Source organism: Phalangium opilio, unplaced genomic scaffold (assembly GCF_054372755.1).
Source record: "Phalangium opilio isolate 3A_F unplaced genomic scaffold, DU_Popi_V2 ptg000054l_1, whole genome shotgun sequence".
Classification (NCBI taxonomy): domain Eukaryota; kingdom Metazoa; phylum Arthropoda; class Arachnida; order Opiliones; family Phalangiidae; genus Phalangium; species Phalangium opilio.
The window spans coordinates 5,477,320-5,503,810 of record NW_028324173.1 but is presented as its reverse complement, the minus strand read 5'-3'; the positions used below and the strand labels follow the sequence as shown (position 1 = coordinate 5,503,810).

Genomic DNA, 26,491 nt, shown 5'->3' with positions numbered 1-26,491 from the left:
GATTCGGTTTCATCCGGTTTTCGCAACGGTTTTCTAAGTTTGAATTCATTCGGACTTTGCTGTCGTAGAGAGCTGTGCTAGTTAGTTCGTTACGAATATAAAGTTGACACGAGTTTGTTGCTGTATTTATAACTTTTTATTACGTTTATTATAATTTTCATAACATAATTTAAGAAATAATAGTTCTAGTGGCATTAATAACGCTAACTGAAATATTAGAAATTTTTTTGTAGTTTAGGAAAATATCACAGTGAAACGTTTGTTTTGACCAAGGCTTAGGAAACTTTTGGAAATTTGGCTTTGGAAATTCATTTATAAGTAAAGATACTATGGCGAAAAAAGGTAAAAAATTTAACAAAACCAATTACTGTCTGACAAATTAGAAATCCATTATGTTTTGCAGAACCTATCCATAGAATAAAGCTTAGTAAAGCAGTTTTTGAAAGATGGACAACGGAGAAGAATCGGTGGGGTATGGGATCACAAAATGATAAATTTGTGACATTCCTACTTGACAAACTGCAGTAAGTTTTTGAGGCCCCAAACCCTCTTTTTCACAGTAATTATTATGCTGTTAGCTAATATATATATATATATATATATATAATTTTAATGAAATAGTATAATTTTAATTGCAATTAGGCTTTTTTAATCATATAAATATAAATTAATATATTCAAAATAAAAATACGCTATAAATTCCTAAAGCCAGTTGCAGACTGAAAATTTGGCCTTTCAAGCCAAAAAGCATATGCATTTTACACACAAGTGATACATTGGTGTTAGGCGGACGACCTTGAAATTCATAAAATGTCTCAGTGTGTCACTGGGTTTAGAGCCTGAGACCAAAAATATTGTAGTTCTACCCCATCAGATTCCATCAAAAGCGTGGCTGTCAAAAAATGATGGGGGGGGGGCTTAGTCTGCCGGTCCCTTTTTGAAATTGGCCTTTAAAAAAATCCCTATGTTGCTGGGGGAGGAAAGCGGAGTTCATGAAAAGACTCCTTTTAACAAAAATTAAATTCTCAATTTTTTTAGCCCTCTTTTTGAAACTATTACCATGGATAAAGAATGCGCGTGAGGAAATTTGTTTTCACTCTACAGGATAGGCAACTCCCTATTTCCGACGGCAGCTTATAGGGTGTTTCCGCGAGAGTAAAAAGGGAGAAGAAATAGGGGGCGAAAACCGGTTTTCAGGGGATGTCAACATGGCGTCCTAACGTGGCCAGAGCGGGCAGCCGGCAAGGGGAGAGGAAAGGGGGAAGGTAACTTGACGTCACGCGCAAAGACCCTATTCTGTATATACTCTGTTACAACATCGGTTGTCAGCACGCGCAAACCCACGTCTGTATGTGACGTAGCTTTGTACGTGCTGTCAAGAGACAAAAACTTCAGGATCTAAAATATCCGCCAGTTTTTTTAGCTCCAGTGCACTCTAGGCCCTTGTTTCAAATACGTGTGAAATTGCCTACAGCCTATTACACGTATTTGAAACTAAGGCCTAGATGTCCGTGCACTCGTGCTAAAAAAACTCGCGCTTATTTTAAATCCTGAAGATCCTCAAGTTTTTTGTCTATTATCAGCACGCATAAACCTAGGTTGCATAGAGACCTAGGTTTGCGCGTGCTGACAACCGATGTGGTAACAGAGTATATACAGAATAAGCTGCCGTCCGAGATAGGGTGTTGCCTATCCTATAGCGTGAAAACAAATTTCCTCAAGCGCATGCTATTACTACCGTGAATTGATAGAAGGCCGGAGTCCAAGGAGCCTGTATAATAGGCGATTTAAAAAATGACGTTTCACATGGGGCGCGCGCAGAAACGCGGGAGGGGAAAATGCCATCCATCTCCGCTTTCCTCCCCCATTACATCATTTGTACAGGGAACTTTTTAAAAAGGCCTATTATATATCCTCCTTGCTGAAAGCTCTCTCTCCCAATAAACGTGTTTTTCCCCTACCAACCTCCCCCTCCCCAAAGACCCTTCGCTCGGGAGAGACGAAAGGGGAAGTAGTTTCTATCAATTCACTATGCCTCTGCATTCAAAAAGCCCGCGAAATTAAAACTACATTTCTTTCCTCTCTCTCCTCTCCGGGCGAGACGCCCGTCTCCCTCCTCCCCCTCTCACTATATACCAGGCACGGCAGGCAGGCAGGCAGTTCTCTCTCTACGTCGCGCTTTCAATTCGTTTCTCGGAGAGACCAAATTCTCCGTCAGCCCCCCTTTCAAAAACGTTACCAGTGCCAGTGGCTCTCTAAGAGCGTGGCGCACATGCGCAATCGGCGCAACCGAGAGAGAAAAAAGTCAGAGAAGTTTGTTTACATTATTACGCGGCCGAGGCTTGAGTTTTACGGTGTCGTGTCGGTGTCTCGGTGATACTCCGATACTCGAGCCGCTTCGCGAATCTTGCGTGCCGCGTGCGTGCCTACAGTGCTTCGGCGACGGTAATTATCAAATTTGTTTCTTGTTTTTAATCTACTGACCCTTTCCAGTGTTTTAGTTTTTAACCTCTCAATATTCAAAGAAAAATAATAAATATGGTTATAATAAAGTACTGTTATTACCGTGGCTGTCGCAATAATTCGAGGCATTGGACACTGCTCTGTTGTTCAAGGGGCGCACATGTGTCCTTTTTATCTTTTCCGTGGTTAAATCAGTTCTACCATACGAAATAATCCATCTTTACATAGGTCAAATCTAGTTTTATGTTTGGGGAATGCCGGAATGAAATGAATTTAATATCGGGGCTACAGTTTTTCGTATTATCGTTACAGTTTTTGTAACAACATTTCTTATAGGAAACCATTATTAGGCTTACAAATTATTAAAAATTGTAAATTAACCGTAGACAAAGCTACAGTAACCACGCTGAATGCTGATCTTTAGTGTGTAATGTTAGCTTCTCTCTAACCGCATTTTCGGGTTTACCCTTTTTGAATTTCCCTCTCAAAGGATCACGTGACGTCTTACTCCTCGGCGGTGCGCCGAGGTAGATGCGCGTAAGAGCCATGGTGCCCGGCCGTTATAAAGTACCTTCCCCCTTCTATCTCTGACTCTCCTTTGGATAATGTGCTCCCTGGTTTCTCTCTCTCCGTATCGTGTAGGCGTCTGGTAAAATAAAAAAAATCAGGGGTTGGGGGGGGGGTGGCGTGGGCGTCGGGTTTTAAAAAATTCCGAAAAATTATAAAAGAAAATGAAATTTGTATTTGGAAGGACGCTTATTTTGTAATTTTCTTCAAAACTATAAAAACGGTACAACTTTATGAATTCCGAACTACCCAGCAGCGGTTCCCACGGATGGGCCATGCCATTACAAAAGATGGGGGAGGGCTGCGACAGGATATAGGTAAAAAAGGGGGGGGCAGCTTTCGTGAACCTAAAAATTTTAATCTTTACCCGGGATTTGTTAGTAAGCATGGTGAATGATGTTCATTTAAAAATTTCGTAATGGCAGTTCTAAGTATGCAAACGTCACACCCTTCTATCTCTTAGCTCAGTGTAATCCCACTACCAAGAGCGTAAGTATCCACTCTCATAAATGCGCGCCCAGAGGAAGGGATACATAGTTTACACCCCCTCTCTACCGCCACTAGTCTATAGGCAAAAATGTTATTTATATAAGTGAATTGCAACAAATTTACAAAACCTGTATGAATTCAAATAAAGGTTTACTAAGAAATCATTAAAATTATAAACATATTTACAAAACATAAAAACTTTAAACATATTTACAAAACATAAAAAGTATAAACATATTTACAAAACATAAAAAGTATAAACATATTTACAAAACATAAAAATTATAAACATATTTACAAAACATAAAAATTATAAACATATTTACATAAATCTCCCTCTTTAACCTCCCCCCCCCTCAGGCAACTCTTTCAATTACCCCGGAAATCTTCCCGGTTGGAACCCTCGGTATTCCCCATCGGGGCTTGGAAATGATTCACGAATACGCCTTACACAACAGGCTGGCAAAACCATCCTGTTGCCAAGGCCGAGGAACCCAAACAGGGATAGACATAGATTCGCGTAAGCTTGAAATCTCAAGTTTGCGTTATCTATGTCTAAATTCCTCTCTAGGATTAACTCGCCCCTGAGGCGCATCGTCAATATGAGTACCATTGGTTCCAAACAAAATAATTGAAATTGTGGCCTGAGGGTTTCGCATTGAATGGTGCCCTGGATGGTACGACAGCACACATTCTCAAGCGCTGTTGGCATAGGCAGAACTGTTGCCCCTGCGCGGGGGGTGAGGAAGGAGGGGGACATTCCCTCAATCTATCGCTAGTTTGTGTTTGTGGTGCGTCTCCGAGGCCAGGGTGGTCGTTTTCACGTAAAACTATTTAATTAAAACATTGAATATTATCAAACATTCATATTTTAGGCTTTGCAACTAAAATTGCATGAAAGAAACATGGAAGTTTGAAACTGATTTTAGTAGAAGTGTGTGCGTGTTAGTTAGGGTTGGTCAAAGAGCGTTTACCCTAGGTTCGGGAACCTTATTCAAAGCAAGGAGGGTATAATGAAGAGGTGTAGAAGGCTGAGGTTGAGAGTTCTCGCTTTGTGCATTTTGCAGCATGCGGGCGTATCTTTCACTGCCCTCACATTGGTTGAAATGTAGTAACCGGGGAATTTTAAACTTCCCCCTCTAACTTCTGTTCATTCAGCACGCCATCGTTTTCGCCTCTCTCTTTCTCTCCAAATCGGCCACTGTCTTCCCTCTTAAATTTACCTTTAGCTTCTCTCTCTCCAAATCGTGCGCGCGTCCAGGAAAGGCCAGACGTTTGAACCCCCTCTTAAATTTTACCGTAATTATAATTCCGTGTAAAATTAAAAACGAAAAGCGAGAACTCTAAAAATGCCTTGTCAAAGCCGTTAGCTTCTACTTCTCTTCTTTCTATCCTCTTCGTTTAAAGTATAGGGTCCTCGCCTGTGACGTCATTTCATTCCCCCCTTTCTTGTCCCCTTGCTGTTTCCAGGAGTATGTCCTTTCAACGCCATATTCACTAACCCGTAAACCGGCTTTAGACCCCTACTTCTTATCCCATTTTTTTCACGCAAAGACCGTATACATAGTCGTGTTCAGTCAGAATGTTATATAGCATAGAAAGTAGGACTACTGAAGTCCAACTGAACACAGCTATAAATGTCTATGGAAAGAGACTTGGAAAGTCTCTGTTATTAGACAGTTAGAAAATGTCTTACTTTCTCCTAAAATGGCTTCCGTTTCTGGAATCAACCTGGCCAATCTTCGGAGAAGTCTATCTTTAGTGGTGATATCTAGACCGTCGATCAAATCCTACAAAAAATGTTGTTTACCTTTGAATTTAATTCAATATATATATATATATATATATATATATATATATATACGTGCATCAACGGCTCTAGATATATTTTCACTAATAGACGGCCCTGCCTCGGCAGGCACTACCAAAACCGAAAATGCCCCCCTCATCGCCGGGTCTTGCGCTTGTCGCACCCTTTTTAGAGCCGGTTGCCGTCTTGCCTGGGCACCGCGACTCCTACGTTTTTTAGGAGCAGGGGTGGGCTATAAAATTTATATTTTGTCCTTTACATCATATGAAAACTAAAAAAATGGGGCTGTCATTCAAATCACGCGTGCATGCAATATTTATCCTCGGATGCTTTATAAACTTATGTTAAAATGGTCTTTAAAGAAATCTGGCCAATGAACAAAGAATGACTTAGGCTGATTTCACGCTATGCCACGCTTGATGCGGCGGTCGCAACACTAAATGTCCCGGACCGTCAAACTGGCCTTATTTTATATTAATTTTAAAAAGTCAAAACCTAACCTCCAGCTCGGGAAGTTCTTCTGAGGAAGTATCTTCCTTGGGATCCTCATCTTGAGAATTCGAATCTTCGCTTCCTCTTTCCAATTCTTCGATGAGGTCCCGAGTTGGCTCCCCTACTCTTCCCACAATTATTTGGGGGTCTGGGGCGCGGGAGGTGCTAGGTCTTTGCTGGTTTGTGCAAACTAGCACCTTTTTGCCCACAAACCCGCAGCTACATCGATCGGTGCACTCGACACCATTTGCCCTACATGGGCACCCTAGGCACCCATGGGTTCGAGCACACACGGACCGACACGAACAACAATTAGAAAAGGGGTCGGCTGAACCCGATTTCATTGCAATTGGGAAGTCTTCCATATTTTTGAACCTTTGTAACGTTGCCCGGATATGTACGTTACAGGTGTCTCTACGAGCGCGATTTTAAGTAGCGAATGTAGGAGATGTTAAAAAGTGACTCTTCGTTTTGAGGGTAGAAATAGAACTGATATTTTATTATTCGGAACAACAGAATCCCCCAAGTCAACCTGTCATAAAACCATTCGGAGAGAGTTTCTTAACATCTCTCCGCCAAGTCCTCAAGCCATAAATTTAGGTAGATTATCGGAAACTCCAATTAGTGCCTAATGGCATCCTAGTCCGGGAGGTCAGGGTCACGAGGACCACCCCAGCTAAGATGACAATAGGACACCCTAAAGGCATAGAGGGTTGGAGAGTATGGAGACGCGCGGCTTTTAGCGACTATACGGCGAGTGAAGTAGCCGGCCGTTACACCTTCTACTCTCAAGAACACAATTTTTAAAATTAAATGAAATGGTAGAGTGTTGGTTATGCCTGATTCGGCTGTGGGAAAAAGTGAAGCGAGCAATTTTAGCATGTTGGCGTTAAAATCAAAGGGGGTGATCACTTTTGGTTTCGTGCCTAATAACCAATGGATAAGGAAAAAAGTAATCGTTGTAGACGCTGTACCTTTTACTACAATATAAGGATTATGCTTAACCTTTAAAGGGAGGGTGAAGTAGAAAATGAAGTGATTTTTTATCGATTCTTCTACCAATTAAAAAACCAGTCTGTATGGTGTAACATTCGGGAAATATTCCCGAGTGATTTTAAAATGAAAATTAGGTTCAGATTTTAATAATAATTTTAATTAAGGACGTCCGACCAATCGCGTAACGCCCTGCCTTTTTGTTAACCAAATTCTCGTGTCTCGCGCAACGATTGTCACGTCGCGCGGAAATTTTATCAAATCTCGTGATAAATTTCATTCGACACGGAACGTGTCACGAGAATTTTGTTAACAGAAAGGCACGGCGTTACGCGATTGGTCGGACGTCCTTATTTAAAATTATCCTTAAAACCTGAGCCTAATTTTAATTTTAAAATTTTTCTGATGTATTTCCTAAATGTTTCACTATGAAGACTGGTCTTATAATTTGTACAAGAATCAATAAAAAAATCACTTCATTTTCTACTTCACCCTCCCTTTTTAAGTGGCGTGCACTTGATAGCGCTAACATCCTTACATATAATACCTTTGAACACGAAATCTGATAGTGATTAGCCCCTCGATATAATTATAGTCAGGCTTATCAGCTCCTCTTGTTGGTTGCCCCAAGTTTTTATTGTTGTGCTAAAAGCATTCACTTGGTTATTTTGTATACGAGAAGCTATGGGAAACCTTTTACTTTTAGAAGGACAGGATGGTTGCAATTTAGGGGGGGGGTTACAGAGTCAGGACCAATAAACTTAATGACTCATGGGACAGACAAGGAGATTGGTTAAAGAATTTTTAGCTTTCCGATGCTTTTGAAATGAAAGCAATGTCTTTTTACTGTTTTTCTACTACAAATTCGTCATAGCGTTGGTGTTGGGTAAAAAACTGAAGAAGTACAGTCAAAACAAAACTGGAGACTTCAGTTACGGTTTTAATATCCATTAAAAGCACTCAAAACGGTGTATACGTCCCTCTAGGCGCCTGGTAGGGGGATGACACTGAGCTAAGAGCAAAGTAGTCCATACAAGAGCGCGACCAGAGGGAGGGATACACCGTCTACACCCCCTCTACCGCTAGTCCCGTTACTAGTCTATAGCCTTAGATCGTTGTTGGGTGATGTACAACCTTAGCGCATTGGAAAGCACACGGACTAATGCAAAATGATTTTTGCCTTGTTTGAGAATGATAAAATAAAGGGGCTAGATAAAATTCATCCCCTCTCACCTTTAGAGAAAACGATGTATAGACATGGAGACCGGGGAGTTCTCGCTAGCGAGCATATATCATTATTATTAAATTGGGCATGAAATTGTTTTTCACCATCAGCTATCAGCTTCATTTTTTGAAGCCAGCTGTTGATGTTTTCTGGGAGAGGACGCAAAAAGAAACTTTCGAAGAATTGTCGGGAAAAGAACTTGTAGTAGCTGGAGATGGAAGGATGGACAGTCCAGGGCATTCCGCCATGTTTTGCACGTACACTTTGGCAGGGGAAACGCTGAAGGGAAAAGCCCGAACATGGAGCTCCTGGCTTTCAAAGGTGCTTCCAAAGAGGTTCTGGAGCTTGGCGCCCAACACAATGTCAAAGTGCTGGAAGTCGTCACAGATGCTCATTCGGCAATTTCAGCTGAGCTAAGTTAGTTTGAAGCACGACATTAACGTTTGTCGATTTTAGAATGCATGGTATATTTATGAAAAAAAATTTATTTGCGACTATTCGTAGGGAAGGAGGATTCTTGTTTGCCAGGTGTAAAACACTCGTGGGACACGTGGCATGGTGGCAAAATAATATTAAAGAGATTGAACGAAGTAAATATGTTTCCATTTTTAAATCTCTTGTCACACCCTTTATCAAGTGAATGAAACAGAACGTGTTTCATGTAAATTGGACTGAAATCTAAAGAACATAGAGATTTATGTCACTGGGCTCCTCTACTACGTAATCATTTCTGGTGGTGCTCCAAAAATTGTCAAGGACAGGTCTTCACTATGAAGGTATTGTGCTATGATTACCTTGAATGAATCTTGAAGAACAGGTGGTCAATTGAAATCCAAATATTTATAGAGTTTGTGGTTGACTTGTCTCCACCATGTTATCAACGAGCATGAGTGGCACTTGGAGATAGGCATGTTCAATCATTGCGACCATGAACCTTTAACTGAAGAGCAGCTGGAAAAACACCCCTGGTTACAAGCCAACTCTCCCACTTTCTTAAAATTAAGAAGCGAAGTTATGAGGAAGTACCTCTTGAAAAATATGGGATACTTCACAAACTTTAGGTATGCGTGAGTACATAGAGAGATAAACTGTACCACCATTCATCACGCGCAAATCTTGTTTGTTACAGGCACACAGGCTTTCTTGAAAGTTACCACAGTCTAATTCTAATGTATGCCCCAAAAAGAATCGCTTTTGGGTATGTCTAACTTTGTTTCCATCGTAATCACACAGTAATTTTTGTCTGTGATGTAGCTACTGGGGCTACCAAATAAGGATTAAATTAGCCGCCATAGACCACAACAAGCACTGTGGAAGGCCTCGGGCTTATAGACAAGATGGACAGCCAAAGTAAAATTTCATTAATATACTTATTATAGCCTATGTGTTTGTGAAATAAGCATAACGGTCATAAATGTGTGGATTCCAGAGATACACGTGCCTACAGTAAACGAACGAATTCGTGGTACATTGTGCCAATATATGAGAAGAAAAAATATTCTTATATTCCGGAATTAATGCGGATCATTTTTGAACAGAGGGAAAACTTCAAGGTAAAAATAAAATCTGTTCTTTTTCAGCTATAAATTTATTATGATTTCTAGGGGTCATTGAAACAAAAAGTACCACTGGATGCTGATCACCCGTTAAGGATTGCCAAAACCAGAGGAATGGTAGAAGCCCCTTCAAAGGAGGAATTAAGAGAGAAACAGATATCTCGATTTTAAATAATAAGTAATAACTAAATTTCTTGGGAAATGACCGCAAAGCGACCCCCCACCACCCTAATAACTCGTAAGTCATAGGAAGGGAAATTTGCGGTCATCGTGCACTGTCAGTCCTTGAAGGGAAATGAAATCACTTTTCTAATGTCAAAAATAAACTTCAGCAATCCACGAAATAAGAGGTTTCGACAGTTGGAATGCTGAGGAATCAACGCTTATTAGGCTTGGGATCCTAGACATAAGAGACCCAACAAAGGCTTGGGATCCTAGACATAAGAGACCCAACAAAGGCTTGGGATCCTAGACATAAGAGACCCAACAAAGGCTTGGGATCCTAGACATAAGAGACCCAACAAAGGCTTGGGATCCTAGACATAAGAGACCCAACAAAGGCTTGGGATCCTAGACATAAGAGACCCAACAAAGGCTTGGGATCCTACACATAAGACACCTGAAAAATCCATCACCACCCTCTTCTTTGGACCAACGTTAGTCGTCCTCATCACCAACGGGTAGGTAAGATGGTGCCTGCATGACACAATCACTGCTATTTAGTATCAGTTCTGGCTTGATATTGATGGCCTGAAACTGACGAAACAGTTTGTTGATGGTCCTTGCAGGTCTTGAGCTAGGGACCTTGTTGATGGTCCTTGCAGGTCTTGAGCTAGGGACCTTGTAATGGATGCAGCGAGATGGCGTCATTTGGCATTAGTGACCTTTCATCCCGCATATACCCGCTTAGTCGGTATCAGTTAGGGACGGCATGGTTTGGGCTGACTTGGCGGTATACCGGTGTCTCCTTGGTCACTTAGATGGACAACACATCCCCATACGATAAAGGACTTCAACCGTTGAAATAAAAGAGAACCAAAGCACGTAACGTATTATTACTTATTAGACTCTAAACTTGGCCTTAATACATCAGTTCATATTTCTTGTTTTATAACCCTCAGTATCACCACCATGAAGGGGCCGGATACCTTCCCGCAATTGGAAGCGCCTGAGGAGTTACCCACATCGGAGGCATCAGCGCGGAAGGACCTGTATACCAATGTACCGTTACCATATCTGGATGAGGAATGTACCGAACGCCCTGGAAGCGGAGTCAACATGATGCGCCAGTATCGAACGAGAAGCCTAAGTTCCTGTGCCACAAGCAACCAAGAAAGAACCCGAGTCGTATTGTATCTTAAGCGATACAGGCTCGAGAAGAGATGCTGTAAAGGAGTTTTCCTCCGCGGTCTAACCCGGTTTCTCCTTTCCATAAAAACTTGTAGTGGTTAACGGTACTAGTTAGTATGCTGTGGCATAGGGGCTAGCCACCACCCCTCTATGCAAAGTAAAGGGACCCACCCTAAAACAAGCCACAGGCTTGTTTTAGAAATCCCTTCATAGACAAAGCCTAGTTATTATTATTAGTCCATCAGAACATATATATCAACCAATTTTTAAATTTAAATTAAATACAAAATTTTACTTCCTAATTTTTACCTACTACTATTTTGTTTAATAATTATATATTTGTTATGCCTAATAGGATTATCGATTGTAACATTTTATATTTCTGTATAATTATCATATGTGAATGTGTTTTTTGGGGAACAAGTAACGAACGCCGCCACGAGGCGTCGTTTTCCCTTTTAACCTTTGATCCCGAATATACGCGCTTAGTCGGCCTAGTCACTTTTCGTTAAGGTGCGGCATGGTTTGGGCTTAGTTGGCGGTATACGGGTGTCTCTCACTTCGATGGAAAACTGTTGGAATAAAAGAACTAAACGACGTAACGTAATATTTAATTATTAATTAATGGACTCTATAGTAGTAAGATGTTTTCTCTGGCCCGCTAACTAGCTTTAATGTACGGATTGTAGCATTTGGTCTGTTACAGCCTTACTGGGCTCAGCAGATGGGATATTAGGCTTAATAGACACCTGCATTTGATAGACGTTGATACTCATTCTTTATCTCCTCTTTGCTGCAGCTACAGTGAGGGTGCACAATATGTATTTGGCATCAGTGGTGGGACGTGACTCCTCCCAGAATAATAATGACTATAATTAAAGGGTTCCACATCCACAAGTCGCTTGGTAGGGATGAAATGACACTACCTAGCTTAAACCGCCCTAGGTGAAAGTAGCGCCATTGTCGCGGAGCAAGATTTTTCCAGTGGAAAGTATATAAAAGGAATGGCCGACTGACTTGTGCAAAGTGATAGTCTTCGGCACATATCAAAATATATTTCCACTGCATATTTTGAGTTTCTGTTTTAGAATCAGATACCGCGGTGAACTTCTTGCAAGGTTTTATAATAATTTGGAATTTTGAATTTGAATTAGTTTATTGCGTGCATAACAACATACATAAATGTACTTTTCATAGTTATACACGCGTTAAATTATATTAATTTAAAATATTTACTAGCTAACAATTATATTTTTATCCTTTTAAGACAAAAGTTATTCATTACATAAATAAAAGAATTATATAAAGTTTTAAAATCCTATATCTTTGACTTTCAGAAGAATCGTCAATAAAATGTGAAAATAATAAAAATTTTAATGTCAAAATTTAAGTTTTTAACAATCATGTCCGTGTCTAGCCTTCCAATAGGTATTTAGTTATTTAAAATCTAATATAGATCATTAGTGGCATTATAGATAAGAATAATAATAATAATAAAGGCTTTTTATTGGAACAATCATTAAGGTGGAGTCCTTATTTACAATGATGTCCAGAGTTAATTTAATAAATAAAAGTAATAGATAATAACTTAGATTAAAAGTATAGAGCCTGTTTACAGATAATTGCAGCCTCATTGGTCAAAGTAGTAGTTGTAGTCCGTGGTATTTATATTTGCGACTTCCGTCGCGGAGGAGTATTTTCGAGTATTGGATATAAATGTATGTATATTTTTGAAAGTAATTGGTTTATTTGTTCACTTTGTTTATATATTGGAAACAGTAAGTTGTCCCTTTGATTACGTGTGGCAGAATTGGGCTCAAACATGTTTATTTGCTATTACAATTATGAAACTAAATTAGTCAAACGCAAAGGTGAATCTATTTCTTTCCAACGTCAATAAAGGATCAATGTATTGTATTTGTGGTTTATCATTATAATAAGCACACAGTAAGACCAAGTGTAAGTCACTGAACTAAATTAAATACTTACTAAAATAGGACGAATGCATTTCAAGGTAGGATTGCACTTTATCTAACTAACTCAACTAACAGCAGTTACTGACTAATTAGACCTCAGGGAGTTCGGAAAAAATAGTAAAAAAATTCTAAACCCGCCGCAAGTTGGTCAAAAAATTTTTTGAAAATTTTAAAATTGCATGTACTTACCGCTATAGACTAAACGCATTATGCACTCAATCTTTCATAATATGCCGGGGGGGAGGGCAACTATAAGAACTTCAAGGACTAGAGACGGAAGTATAGCTATGGAATTTTTAAGACCTACTGAATTTAGCAAAACCATTAATTTTTGGTACTGTGATCGTAAAGTAATCTGAGAAATTTTCAAAATATTGCGTAAAGAAAAATTAGAAATGCCAAAAATAAGGAAAAGGAGAATATAAGCGAGAAATGGCGAAAATTACATTAGCGATATTTTAGTTTCTAAAAATAGCATTAAACTTTTGGGAAGTATTTAAAAGTTAACTAGGCCTAATCGCAAACAGAAATTTTGGAAAAGGTGGTAAATTAGCTAATAAGTAAGCTAACCTAACCTAACCTTACCTTTAATACCTTTGAATTATATGGTATTCCTTCCCCGCTAAAACTGTCACTGAATCCGCTGGCCGCCCCTTAACGCCTCCCCTCGATTCGCGCCTCTTCCCGCCTCGCGGGTTGCCATGGAAACGAGAACTTACTGAGCAGAGACTCGTTGATTTTCAACGTGATTAGACGGGTTTTTTTGAAGAGGCTTTCTTGAGAGATAATTATTACTGCTGTCAAATTATATTTTCTGGGGGTTTATTAGGTTTAATTTCTAAATGGCTCATGCTAATTTGGAAAACGAGGCGTATGAAAACCCAAATTTTGGGTAATGAGGAACATTTTTTTAAAATGGTTTCCTTGAAGAATTGGGGAGGGTTTTTTCCCGGGATGGATGATGGCCTAAAGGCGCGGTCAGAGAGGGATGCCATTGCCCTAGTACTTTCTTTGGAGCTTGTCCCGCGTCTTGAATCCTTCAATGAAGGAAAGACACCTTGCGGATGTGGGAATAAAAACGATGATGGGGAATTAAATGGATATCTTGTTGGGGTTGGCAATGCCCAAAGCCGATTTGGCTATTCGATAAGATGTTCCGCAGCCCAGTCTCGCGCAAGGCCTTAAAAGCATCCAAAAAGAAGGTACCAGAGTATTTGGCGGTCGAGTGCACGAAGGCTTTCGTCCCCTCGAAAAACACCTGGTTTTACAATCAAAACCTGTCGGTTACCGACAATCTCTTCCTCGTGTTCCTGTGGGTTTCCAAAATGAGCGTATCTGACGCTCTAATCCACAGTGAATGTGCCAGCCATACCGTCGTGGATTACTTTTCCATGTGTCGCGAGGTGGCTGAGATTGTCATTTCGAACAGGGCCGACAAGGTGCAGATTGGAGGACTAGGATTGTTCGTAGAGGTGGACGAAACATACTTGCACTCTAGAAAGTACCACCGCGGGGCTCAATTGGCCGGAGAGACCATTTGTATCTTTGGTATCTATTGCAGAGATACGAAAGATGGTCTTTTTTTGAAGGTCAGGAATAAGTCCAGGGCCGTTTTGTGGACCCAAATGGCGAAATACATAGCTCCGGGGTCAGTGATAGTGTCAGATGGCGCCCCGATGTACATGAATTGAACTTTGATGGGATTTCGGGAGCATCTGACTGTTTTGCATAAGTATGGGTTCGTGAATTCGGAAGATTCACATGCTCATACGAATAACATCGAAAACAGAAACCGACATTTGAAGGCGAGCATTAAGTCCTACAGAACTGACCGGGCGTTGAATAGTTATATGGCCACATATTGGTACAGGTGTCTTTTTTTCAAGGACCAAGATGGCAATTGGCATCCTCCTGGAACCAACTTCCGTCGGTTCCTGGAAGACGTCAAGGCATGCTATCCTGGTCCAGGGAAAAAAGGCCTTGAACTAATTGAAATTGGCGTGTCGGAGGAAGAGTTGAACGCTCTGAATCCAGAGACACAGCCGGCGTTCCTTATTGGTGGTCAAACCGAAGAAAACACGGTTGAACTCAGCGATGAGTGAGGTCGGTTTTCTTTGTTTAAGGCTGTAGGCAAGGGGATTCAATATCCTGGGGAGTTTTCATTTGGCAGGCCCCCCTACCTATATACTGTCGACCTCAATGTCCTGAGGAGTTTTGATTTTTTCAGGGCAATGAGGTCGACATTATATAGGTAGGGGGGCCTGACAAATGAAAACTCCCCAGGATATTGAAGCCGGCAGTAGGCAAGGGGACCTGCCATAAAAAACTCTCCATGAGAAACGAAGTGTGGCCACCTCCAAGTGGTGTTTCTCGGGTAACGCTAAGTGCCACACATTACTGCATAACCATAAATATATTTGGAATTTCTAATTGTATTTAGTTCTTCCCTGGTAATTTGAAACCCTTTCCAAAATATCGCTGTTTGTGTTTAGATATTTCAAAAAGAATAAGACGCCTTTTTCAAAATATTGCTGTAAAATTTGACGCCTTTTCCAAAATATTGCGTTAAAATATGACGCCTTTTTCAAAATATTGCTGTAAAATTTGACGCCTTTTCCAAAATATTGCGGTAAAATTTGACGCCTTTTCCAAAATATTGCCGTAAAATATGACGCCTTTTCCAAAATATTGCCGTAAAATATGACGCCTTTTCCAAAATATTGCCGTAAAATATGACGCCTTTTCCAAAATATTGCCGTAAAATATGACGCCTTTTCCAAAATATTGCCGTAAAATATGACGCCTTTTCCAAAATATGGCCGTAAAATATGACGCCTTTTTCAAAATATTGCCGTAAAATATGACGCCTTTTCCAAAATATTGCCGTAAAATATGACGCCTTTTCCAAATATTGCCGTAAAATATAACGCCTTTTCCAAATATTCCCGTAAAATATAACGCCTTTTCCAAAATATTCCCGTAAAATATGACGCCTTTTCCAAAATATTGCCGTAAAATATGACGCCTTTTCCAAATATTGCCATAAAATATAACGCCTTTTCCAAATATTGCCGTAAAATATGACGCCTTTTCCAAAATATTCCCGTAAAATATAACGCCTTTTCCAAAATATTCCCGTAAAATATGACGCCTTTTCCAAAATATTGCCGTAAAATATGACGCCTTTTCCAAATATTGCCGTAAAATATAACGCCTTTTCCAAATATTGCCGTAAAATATGACGCCTTTTCCAAAATATTCCCGTAAAATATGACGCCTTTTCCAAAATATTCCCGTAAAATATGACGCCTTTTCCAAAATATTCCCGTAAAATATGACGCCTTTTCCAAAATATTGCCGTAAAATATGACGCCTTTTCCAAAATATGGCCGTAAAATATGACGCCTTTTCCAAAATATTCCCGTAAAATATGACGCCTTTTCCAAAATATTGCCGTAAAATATGACGCCTTTTCCAAAATATTGCCGTAAAATATGACGCCTTTTCCAAAATATTCCCGTAAAATATGACGCCTTTTCCAAAATATTCCCGTAAAATATGACGCCTTTTCCAAAATATTGCCGTAAAATATGACGCCTTTTCCAAATATTGCCGTAAAATATAACGCCTTTTCCAAATATTGCCGTAAAATATGACGCCTTTTCCAAAAATTGCCGTAAAATATGACGCCTTTTCCAAAATATTCCCGTAAAATATGACGGCTTTTCCAAAATATTGCCGTAAAATATGACGCCTTTTCCAAAATATTGCCGTAAAATATGACGCCTTTTCCAAAATATTGCCGTAAAATATGACGCCTTTTCCAAAATATTCCCGTAAAATATGACGCCTTTTCCAAAATATTCCCGTAAAATATGACGCCTTTTCCAAAATATTCCCGTAAAATATGACGCCTTTTCCAAAATATTGCCGTAAAATATGACGCCTTTTCCAAAATATTGCCGTAAAATATGACGCCTTTTCCAAAATATTCCCGTAAAATATGACGCCTTTTCCAAAATATTGCCGTAAAATATGACGCCTTCTCCAAAATATTGCCGTAAAATATGACGCCTTTTCCAAAATATTGCCGTAAAATATGACGCCTTTTCCAAATATTACCATTAATTTCCAAATAATTCGCGTAATTTTCCATAATTTTGTCTTTACGTTCATTTGCTTCCCAAATTATTTGAAGCCTCTTGCAAAAACTAGATGATTACTTCATTTACAACCCAAATAGAATGCAACCTTTTCTGAAATATTTCTCAACTAAAATCCGCCTTTTCCAAAATATTCCCGTAAAATATGACGCCTTTTCCAAAATATTGCCGTAAAATATGACGCCTTTTCCAAAATATGGCCGTAAAATATGACGCCTTTTCCAAAATATTCCCGTAAAATATGACGCCTTTTCCAAAATATTCCCGTAAAATATGACGCCTTTTCCAAAATATTCCCGTAAAATATGACGCCTTTTCCAAAATATTGCCGTAAAATATGACGCCTTTTCCAAAATATTCCCGTAAAATATGACGCCTTTTCCAAAATATTGCCGTAAAATATGACGCCTTTTCCAAAATATTCCCGTAAAATATGACGCCTTTTCCAAAATATTCCCGTAAAATATGACGCCTTTTCCAAAATATTCCCGTAAAATATGACGCCTTTTCCAAATATTGCCGTAAAATATAACGCCTTTTCCAAATATTGCCGTAAAATATGACGCCTTTTCCAAAAATTGCCGTAAAATATGACGCCTTTTCCAAAATATTCCCGTAAAATATGACGCCTTTTCCAAAATATTGCCGTAAAATATGACGCCTTTTCCAAAATATTGCCGTAAAATATGACGCCTTTTCCAAAATATTGCCGTAAAATATGACGCCTTTTCCAAAATATTGCCGTAAAATATGACGCCTTCTCCAAAATATTGCCGTAAAATATGACGCCTTTTCCAAAATATTGCCGTAAAATATGACGCCTTTTCCAAATATTACCATTAATTTCCAAATAATTCGCGTAATTTTCCATAATTTTGTCTTTACGTTCATTTGCTTCCCAAATTATTTGAAGCCTCTTGCAAAAACTAGATGATTACTTCATTTACAACCCAAATAGAATGCAACCTTTTCTGAAATATTTCTCAACTAAAATCCGCCTTTTCCAAAATTTTGATGCTTACTTCTTTTACAACTCAAATAAAATGAGACCTTTTCCTAATTTTTTTCTCAATTAAAATCCACGTTTTCAAATATTATTAGCATAAACCTCATAATTTTTGTAGATTTACCTTTTCTTAGTAAGATCTAGAAATAAGCTATAACACTATTTTCGTCGCGAGTCCATTTGGTTAGATCGAGCTCGGCTGCAGACGACGGAGTTTGGTTTTTCTGGAATTCTCGGGGCCCGGGGTTATGGTAAATACATGCAATTTTAAAATTTTCAAAAATTTTTTTGACCAACTTGCGGCGGGTTTAGAATTTTTTTACTATTTTTTCCGAACTCCCCGTGGTCTAATTAGTCAGTAACTGCTGTTAGTTGAGTTAGTTAGATAAAGTGCAATCCTACCCTGTAGGGTCATGGAAAGAGGAACGTAATAAAGCTTTATAACATAATATTGTGAACGTGACAGTTGTTTTATTTTTCTAATCCGTGGTTGAATTGTTACAGATATTTCTGGAATTCTGGACTATGGCTCCGAACTCTTAACGTTTTGCCTCACGCTACTGTACTCAATTGCAATATGGCGCTGTGACTATCAAACTTTTGTGACAAATCATGTGCTAAGAAGTTATACAATCCTGCTTCTCATCTGGTCCCAAGCAATCTACTGGAGTGGGGTCTGCGTAAAACAGGTGTGCGGCAGTATAGTATCGAGACAACAAAACATGTGTGGTGTTTATAAATCGAATTGGTGACCGTGATCCAAAACCGTATGTGACTGTTCTACCATTATGACAACATTAAGTGTGCTTCAAGTTCTATCGTGGAACTTTGTGATCTGTTACGCTTATGGAACAGTCTCAACTTAATTGGAACACTTTGATGTCTTCGTTCTATCGCTGGAATAAATGGGTAAGTCAAATTTTATTTTATGCATGGTTAGATTTTTAAGATTTGTTAGGACGATAAGTCATATTCAGTGCACATTAAATGGTTTCAAATATTGTTTGCGATGACTAGAGGTTCCGAGTTTTTGTATTTTTACGGGAAAGGTTAGACTTTAAGGTTTATTGAGCTTGAATCATTAATTATGTAAATGGTGGGTTTGGTAATTAATAAGTGTCAGCGGAAAGCTACGTCATAGCGTTGCCTACGTTAATCAAGGCCTGTGTGGCGTGCGCCGATTTTTATTTTTATTTTGGCAATTTAAGTTGCCAAATTCCCTAACCTGAGGCGGTATTAGCTGGACCTAAATAATTTGAAATGTTAATCTTCTCGCGCGTGTCGGTCCAGCTATCAATAGAGAGTTTAAGCATCCCCTATACGCGTACGTGTAGCCACCTTTGACAATGCATTGGTCTAATGCACAGTGGAAGGTAGCTACACGTACGCGTTTAGGGGATGCTTAAACTCTCTAATGAATTCTCGCGGTAAAATAGGGAGAAAATATGAAGTCTCGTTTCTTAAAAGTCGCCCCCTTCGAGACTACCGCGCACAGGCCTTGATTAACGTAGGCACCGGTCACGGAGAAAAAGACGGGACTCGGTTCATAAGGTACTTACAGCTGGTTAGTATTGAGGGAAAGCGAACGTCCAGGGGCCATAGGAAATGCGTTGCAAATTGTCTCTTTTGTTACTAATTTAATTATGCTTGGAATGTAATTGCATTTTAATTTAATTCCCTAAAGATGGTCTACTTTCGCTGATACTTTGATTTAATCTCTACCACATTTAGTTTAAAAGTTAGGAACGTTTTTAGAATATAGTATTTTAATTTAATACACCAGTTAATGCATACTTTTATTTGATACTAATAAACTAAATTATTTTTGAAATCATAAAATTATAAGATATATTCCATAAGTATGACACTACCTATACTTCGTAATACTAGAGATTTACTAAGAGGTATTTTGAGAACGGCCCTAGAATCATGGATTTAGTATAGAAGCTTAGGTTTCATGGATATATCACTGTAGCCTTCGGAAAGGCAATTCGATTTTAACCCCATTTATGTCGTAAAAATTCGCGAGGGCAGGTTACAAGCACGCTGATGACGTCGAATTTGAGGCAAACTTCCTTTTTTTGCTTTGTGCACGAGCTATTCACCCAGTGGCGTAACGACGTTTGTTGGGCCCGCCCGCAGTTCGACAATTAGGGCCCCTTCTTGAGTGTCGAGCTTTCAAAAAGTATGAAAGCATCACGAACGTTACAACTTTTCCCTTTCATAATTTATAACAATGCGTCTGATTGCGGCTCTCGACTAAAATTTCTGGCACATACATGGCTCACTCCGCTAAACTGCAATGCAGGGCCTTAAAGTGTTAGTGACATAATTTTCGTCATCCACAAACTTAAATTGCGAAAAAAAAAACTTGAAAATTCTAGTTTATTATATTATATTTACTTCTTTATTTGGTTTCGTAGCAATTTAAAAAACTGCAATCAAAGCAAAAGGCCTAGATAAAATTTAGTTTCGTTTCATAACGTAGTAAGGAGCAATTTTCACTCTAGATGTCGCTTGTTAGTGTCTCAGCGCCGCCTATTCTATTCAGATTCGCGTGGCATTAGTAGACTCGGCAGTCTCGGGCGCTCGCGCTTGGCTTTCCCGCGAGAAGCCGTGAGTGACGTATCAAGGAGAAAAATCCGCCAAAAATCTTCTCCGCAAATTTGCTTTTGCCCCCCAAAATTTCAAGTTTTCGAAGTGTTTTTTCTGTGTTTTCCCTCATATTTAGATATTTATCAAGCATATCTTTGAAATCAGAAGAGTTGAAACTCTCAAAAAAGTAAGGTTTTCTTTAGATTTGAGATAATTTTTAAACCACGTCACTATTCCTTTAACTACTTGGGAGCATTTTTAAGACAAACAAGATGGTCTAGCCAATGTTTAAGCCACATCGTTTACGTACTCTTCCTATCCCTACTACAATAAAAATACTTCTAGTGAAATATCCCCTAATATACCGGTCAGGGGAATAATTTTTCAATGGCTTACTAATACTACTACTACCACTACGCTTCGGGTAAAACTATTAGTACCATCGATACCTTGTGGCTAAGAAGAAACAAAAAAGTTGCCAAAGCGCGCTGCTAGAATTCTCGGCCGCTCGGACCTGTTCTAAATCATTCCTCTCTCTCTTGTAACTCATGAGTCACTAAGCACAGCTCCTACATACATTCTTTCTCACTCCTACTATCTCTGCAACCCTCTTTCAACAAGCGGCTGTAGAGGAAGTATCAGGCTGGCATGCCGTAGGTCCTGGGTTCGAATCTAAAAATCGTTCAAAATAAATTATGGAGCCAGCGCCACCTAGAAGTAGTTCTACGAAGTACTATTTAAAAATAACGAACGAAACATCATCATATTCTTCTTCTACACACTATGTCAAACTAATAGGCCATCGTATATACGATGTGCCTAGAAAAAGGATACTCTTCGCAAAATTATAGCATTATATTGGACCAGGTTAATCAAATTGTAGTATTAAACATGACTCATAAGTGACATGATTTAGAGTGTAGATAATTTTATTTTATTGAGAACGTAAGATTCTTCAAATGAACGTATACCTCGCACCTAGATCTAAACAAATGCTAAATGGCTCACACAGACATACATTTTGATTTACTTGAAAAAGTGACAATTAAACTGTAAAAAGACCAAATGACCAAATCAAGCTATTTAAAAAGGTCAGGTAGGAAGAGAGGTTTTCAGAGAAAACAGATTTTCAAAACTATTTTTTACAATTAAACATATGAGCAATAATTCAGCGAGCGACGCGATTTTTTGATCTGACCAATTGAGATATCACTAATTCTGCGTTTAAAACGTCATACAGCTGTGATTATAAAAATTACTTTGAAATCTCAAAAATATAGGACTTTATTGGACGATTTGGGGAAGTATAGGACACTTTAAAAAAATGGGACAATCAGTCTATAAGCAAAATTTGGAAAGGGCCCCCAAAAGCCTTGGGCCCGCCCGCAGTTGCGGGCTCTGCACCCCTGTAGTTACGCCACTGTATTCACCCCCTAATCCTCTAAATTTGCTTCAAATTCTACGTCACAAAAGCGCGTGCCACTCACCCCTAATCCTCTAAATTTGCTTCAAATTCTACGTCACAAACGCGCGTACCACTCACCCCCTAATCCTTTAAATTTGCTTCAAAGAATGCGTCACAAACGCGCGTGCCACTCACCCCCCTCCTCCATTGCATTTGCCTCAAATTCTATGACACAAACCAGTTCGCGCCGAGACGAGAAATAAATGTCTTGCGTTTTTTAAGGTGAGTGAAATAACCATGAAACGTAAGCTTCTATACCAAATCCATGCTCGGTTTTGCAGTCCATCTTCCTATTTAGTCTTTAGTAAGCCTTTGACAGCGCCTCAACAGGCGTTTACGAGAATCACCTACGTCCCTTCGTAACAAACTCTCAATAACCAGTGACAAACTTATGGTACATATCTTATTAACTTATGTTGGAAAGTAATGGTATTTTAATGTAATAGGCCTATCATACATTTATTTATTTATTGAATGTGTTGTTCACAAAGTCAACAATGTGACGTATGTGTGATAGCGTACTTTCATTTGTTGTTTCCATATTTGGGACCGTCCATAAATTACGTCATGCCAAAATAGTATTTACTGACCGCCCCCCCCCCATCACGCTTCGTCACGTTTTCTCAGACCCCTTCTCATTTCTTTAAACCTCTCGAAACGCGCTATGATTTGTCTTAATTTACAAGTTTAATTTGATTAATCCACCGTATTCTCTTTCGCCGGAAGTTAGGCTTAGCTCTGGATTCATGGGGGTGAGTCATAGAGATACAAGAGGAACAGTTGAATTTTCAGCTTTGACTCGGGTTCAATGGAAGCGCCCCTTCGCGTGTGTGATAGGGCGAGTTGCTTGTAGCGCCATCTACATGCAGAGAGGCAAACTAAAATATTACTAACCCCATGTTAACACTCGAAGTTAAGCAGCTTCGAGCGCGGTCAGTACTTGGGAGGGAGACAACGCGGGTTCGAATCCCGCCGGGGACGTTTTAAATTTAATTAAGTTTTATTAATTTCCGTATTAATTAATGGAAGGAAAAGTGTCTGTAAAATAAGGAGATGTTTATTAACAGAGAATTAAAAAAATTTCAAGATGAAACATTACGGTATTTATTTTTTGTTCAAATTGAATAGCTCCTTCGCTCGCCGATAAGGGCGCTACGTATCAAAAACCCTATCACACACGCGAAGGGGTGGGATGGAAGTTTTCGTAACAGAATGTCGCGAGACCCCCTCGCAATAGTTTGTCTAGGTTCTTAATAGTGTTCTAATGTCTATGGGGTGAGTAACGGGAAGAAATTTTTCTGTCGTCTGCTACAAAAGCCAAAATTATGTACTGTAGCGGACAACAGACAAATTTCTTCCCGTTACTCACCTCCATGAACACCGAGCTAAGTCTAACTTCCGGCGAAAGGGAATAAGGTGGATTTGAAAAGAGACTCGAGAGAGAATTTTAACAGGGACCCCAGAGCCATTATGGTATGTTTTTTTTTACGGAATGAAAACTAAATAAGCCCTCCTGGTATGTATTTTAGCTCTAGTAGAAGGTAGCGTGACGTTGCATGACGTAGTCCCTATCCCGACGCGTACAAGATTTGGCGGGAGAGAAAATTTCTCAGCGTTCATGCGTAGAGAGAGAACAGCCTTCCTCGTAGGGCGAAAGAGGGGGGCGATTTGGAGAGAGAGATAGACGCGATCTTGGGAAAGCACCGGGGCCCGTGTAGAGCATGAACCGGCAAGAACCCAGGGTACAGCGTGCCTCCTATATATGTGAGACGGGGAAGAAAGGTAGAGAGAGGAAGGGGGGGCGTCCCGCTCTGAGATGAGAGAGCGGAAGGTAGTGTATTTCGCGGCCTTTTTGAAGGAAACAAGATTATAATTCTCCTAAACTTTGTGCACGTGATACATTAGATTACGCTGGATGGTTAGGTTATTTTTCGTTAAATAGACGGGACGGTTTTCGGTCGTAGTGCCTTCCGGTTTAGTGGATCGAGGATTTTGTGTTTGGCTTTTAAAAATTATACTTGAGTGGGGTCCACAATTTCGTTTCAGTAATGTTATTTGAGATGTGACGTTCTAAGAAATAATACTTAGGGGATACAACGATTGTGTTTCAAAGATGTTTTTATTTGTACGATTTATTTTAGTAATACCTTAGGCTTAAAGAGGCGCGCTTTATCGGTTTCGACATTGTCACACGAAACCTTAGTCTAATCGAGCGTGGGACTCAGATTTCAAAAATCCAGGGAAGCCCAGTGGTCCTAAATTCCTTTAAAACCGTATAGTTTTGAACCTGTCCTACATGATCCTATAATTGCATGAAAGGTCCTATAAAACCCTATATCTTTGAACCTGTCCTACATTATCCTATAATTGCATGAAAGGTCCTATAAAGCCCTATAGTTTTGAACCTGTCCTACATGATCCTATAATTGCATGAAAGGTCCTATAAAATCTTTTAGTTTTTATTTGTACGATCTATTTTAGTAATACCTTAACAGGGTTCATACAAACCTGGAAAACAGGGAAAATCAATGAAATAAATACACTGTTAAAAAGTGAGGTTCATCTTTGAATGCTTAGGCGTGCATAGCCCCGACACTGTGGTGGTACGCTTTAACGTTCAAATTTGAATAATTTCTTTGCGTTAAAATTTGAACAGAGCACTATTGTTTAAAATTAAACGCTCACGCACTCATATTTGAACGGCGCGTAAGGGGTTAGTATATCGTGTAAATTTAAGCAGAAAACCGCTCAAATTTAATTGGAAAATTAAACGTTTAATAGTGAATTTTTATGCATTCATTTTTGAGCAACATCGGAGAGTTTGATCAAGCGTTCATATTCAATTGCTTACGTTCAAAATTGAGCAATTCACCATTTAATAATACATGGTGGACAAGCGTTTGATGAAGTATTGAAATTTGACAGTTATAGCGTTGAATTTTGAATAGAGAAATTTGATTTCAAATTTCATCGCTGAATGCGTTATGGTAAGGCATACTATATTAAATATACGCACTGATAAGGAAGATATCTAATGTGCTTAAAGCTTGTACATCTTCTGAGGGCAGGTAAATTTGAAACACATAAACCATAACCGTTGTGTTAAATAATAATTCAGTTACATTAAGAAAGTCTGAACTTAAGGAAAGTGTTCATTATCAAGTTCTTTCCGATTATAACCTTGTAGCAATAAATTACATTATCAAACTATTTGAAGGCCTTTGTAAATATAAGGGAAAGGTGAAATACGCAATAATCCGTAACATTTCCTTTGATATTTGTATAATTATGATTATACAGACAAATATATATTAAATTCTCAGTAAATAAGCAAGTTATAGTAAATTGTTGAGAAGTTATTGTATTTTTAATGAAAGCTTTGTTTGTAGTACAAATTTACAGCAGCGGAATCAACTAATTTTAGGGCAGAATTAATTTTATTTTTCACACCTTTTGCGATTGAACAATTTCGTTCATATTTGAATACCCATTAAACCCTTTTTTCTTAGAGTGTTGTTTTAAAGCCAAAAACAAATCCATTTGAACGCCCATATCGCTGTCGTTTGAACGCCCATATCGCACTCGTTTGAATGCCCATATCGCGTTCTTTTCAATGCCCATATCGCGTTCTTGTCAATGCCCATATCGCGTTCTTTTCAATGCCCATATCGCATTCGTTTGAACGCCCATAATGCACTCGATTGAAAGTCAAAAAGTTCTTTTTTGAACGCCTAAAACGCTCTTCTTTTAATACTAATACTAATACAATTCTATTAGAACGCCAAGACTACCATATCTGAACACTTCATTAGCGCAAGGCGGTTATTCAAAATTGAATGGGATAAGGATTCATTTTTGAATGGTAATATATAAGCTGTTCAAAATGAATGCTAGAGTTAAGTTTTGATTCAAAAATGAATGCTCATGGTTGGGTTTGAACGCCTAAAACACTCCTTGTTCAAAATTGAATGCCTCTGGTTAAATGTGAACGCTTCAATACAGGCTTGTTCAAAATTGAACGGTCCCTATCATTTTTGAATGCCAAAAGCACGCTTATTTTTTCCAGTGTAGTTGACAAAAACCTCAGGGAAATTACGAATTTCAAGTAAAATTCAGGGAAATTTGCGTCAAACAGGGGCCGAGTAGTTAAGCGAAATGTCCGTGAACATACCCTCCATAGGATTAACATTACGCTATACTTTGGAGGCTCATAGCTCTGAGATACGGAGATGTCCTTTGAATATGTTATAGTCTAATTTGTCCCCATCCAACTTTACTAAGAGCTAGGGCCTACGACAAACAGGGGCCAAGTGATTAAGCAAAACGTAAACAAACACCCCC

At 39.1% G+C, this 26,491-nt stretch overlaps 1 protein-coding gene across 9 annotated transcripts; it reads left to right on the top strand.

The window, feature by feature from the left end:
- Window positions 1-2,285: 2,285 nt before the first annotated feature.
- Window positions 2,286-11,542, top strand: LOC149670969 (uncharacterized). 9 transcript variants are annotated; one of them, XM_089840400.1, is made up of 10 exons: window positions 3,243-3,347; window positions 8,150-8,456; window positions 8,544-8,815; window positions 8,886-9,100; window positions 9,169-9,237; window positions 9,294-9,389; window positions 9,469-9,592; window positions 9,644-9,773; window positions 9,928-10,275; window positions 10,420-11,542. In XM_089840400.1, the coding sequence occupies exons 3-8, from the start codon at window positions 8,810-8,812 to the stop codon at window positions 9,764-9,766; spliced, it is 633 nt and encodes a 210-aa protein (XP_089696526.1). In that variant the 5' UTR covers window positions 3,243-3,347; window positions 8,150-8,456; window positions 8,544-8,809; the 3' UTR covers window positions 9,767-9,773; window positions 9,928-10,275; window positions 10,420-11,542. The 9 variants fall into 9 exon arrangements, with proteins under 9 accessions (XP_089696521.1, XP_089696526.1, XP_089696524.1 ...); XM_089840398.1 differs by having other exon boundaries at window positions 9,845-10,275; XM_089840399.1 differs by having other exon boundaries at window positions 9,839-10,275.
- The last annotated feature ends 14,949 nt before the right edge of the window (window positions 11,543-26,491 follow it).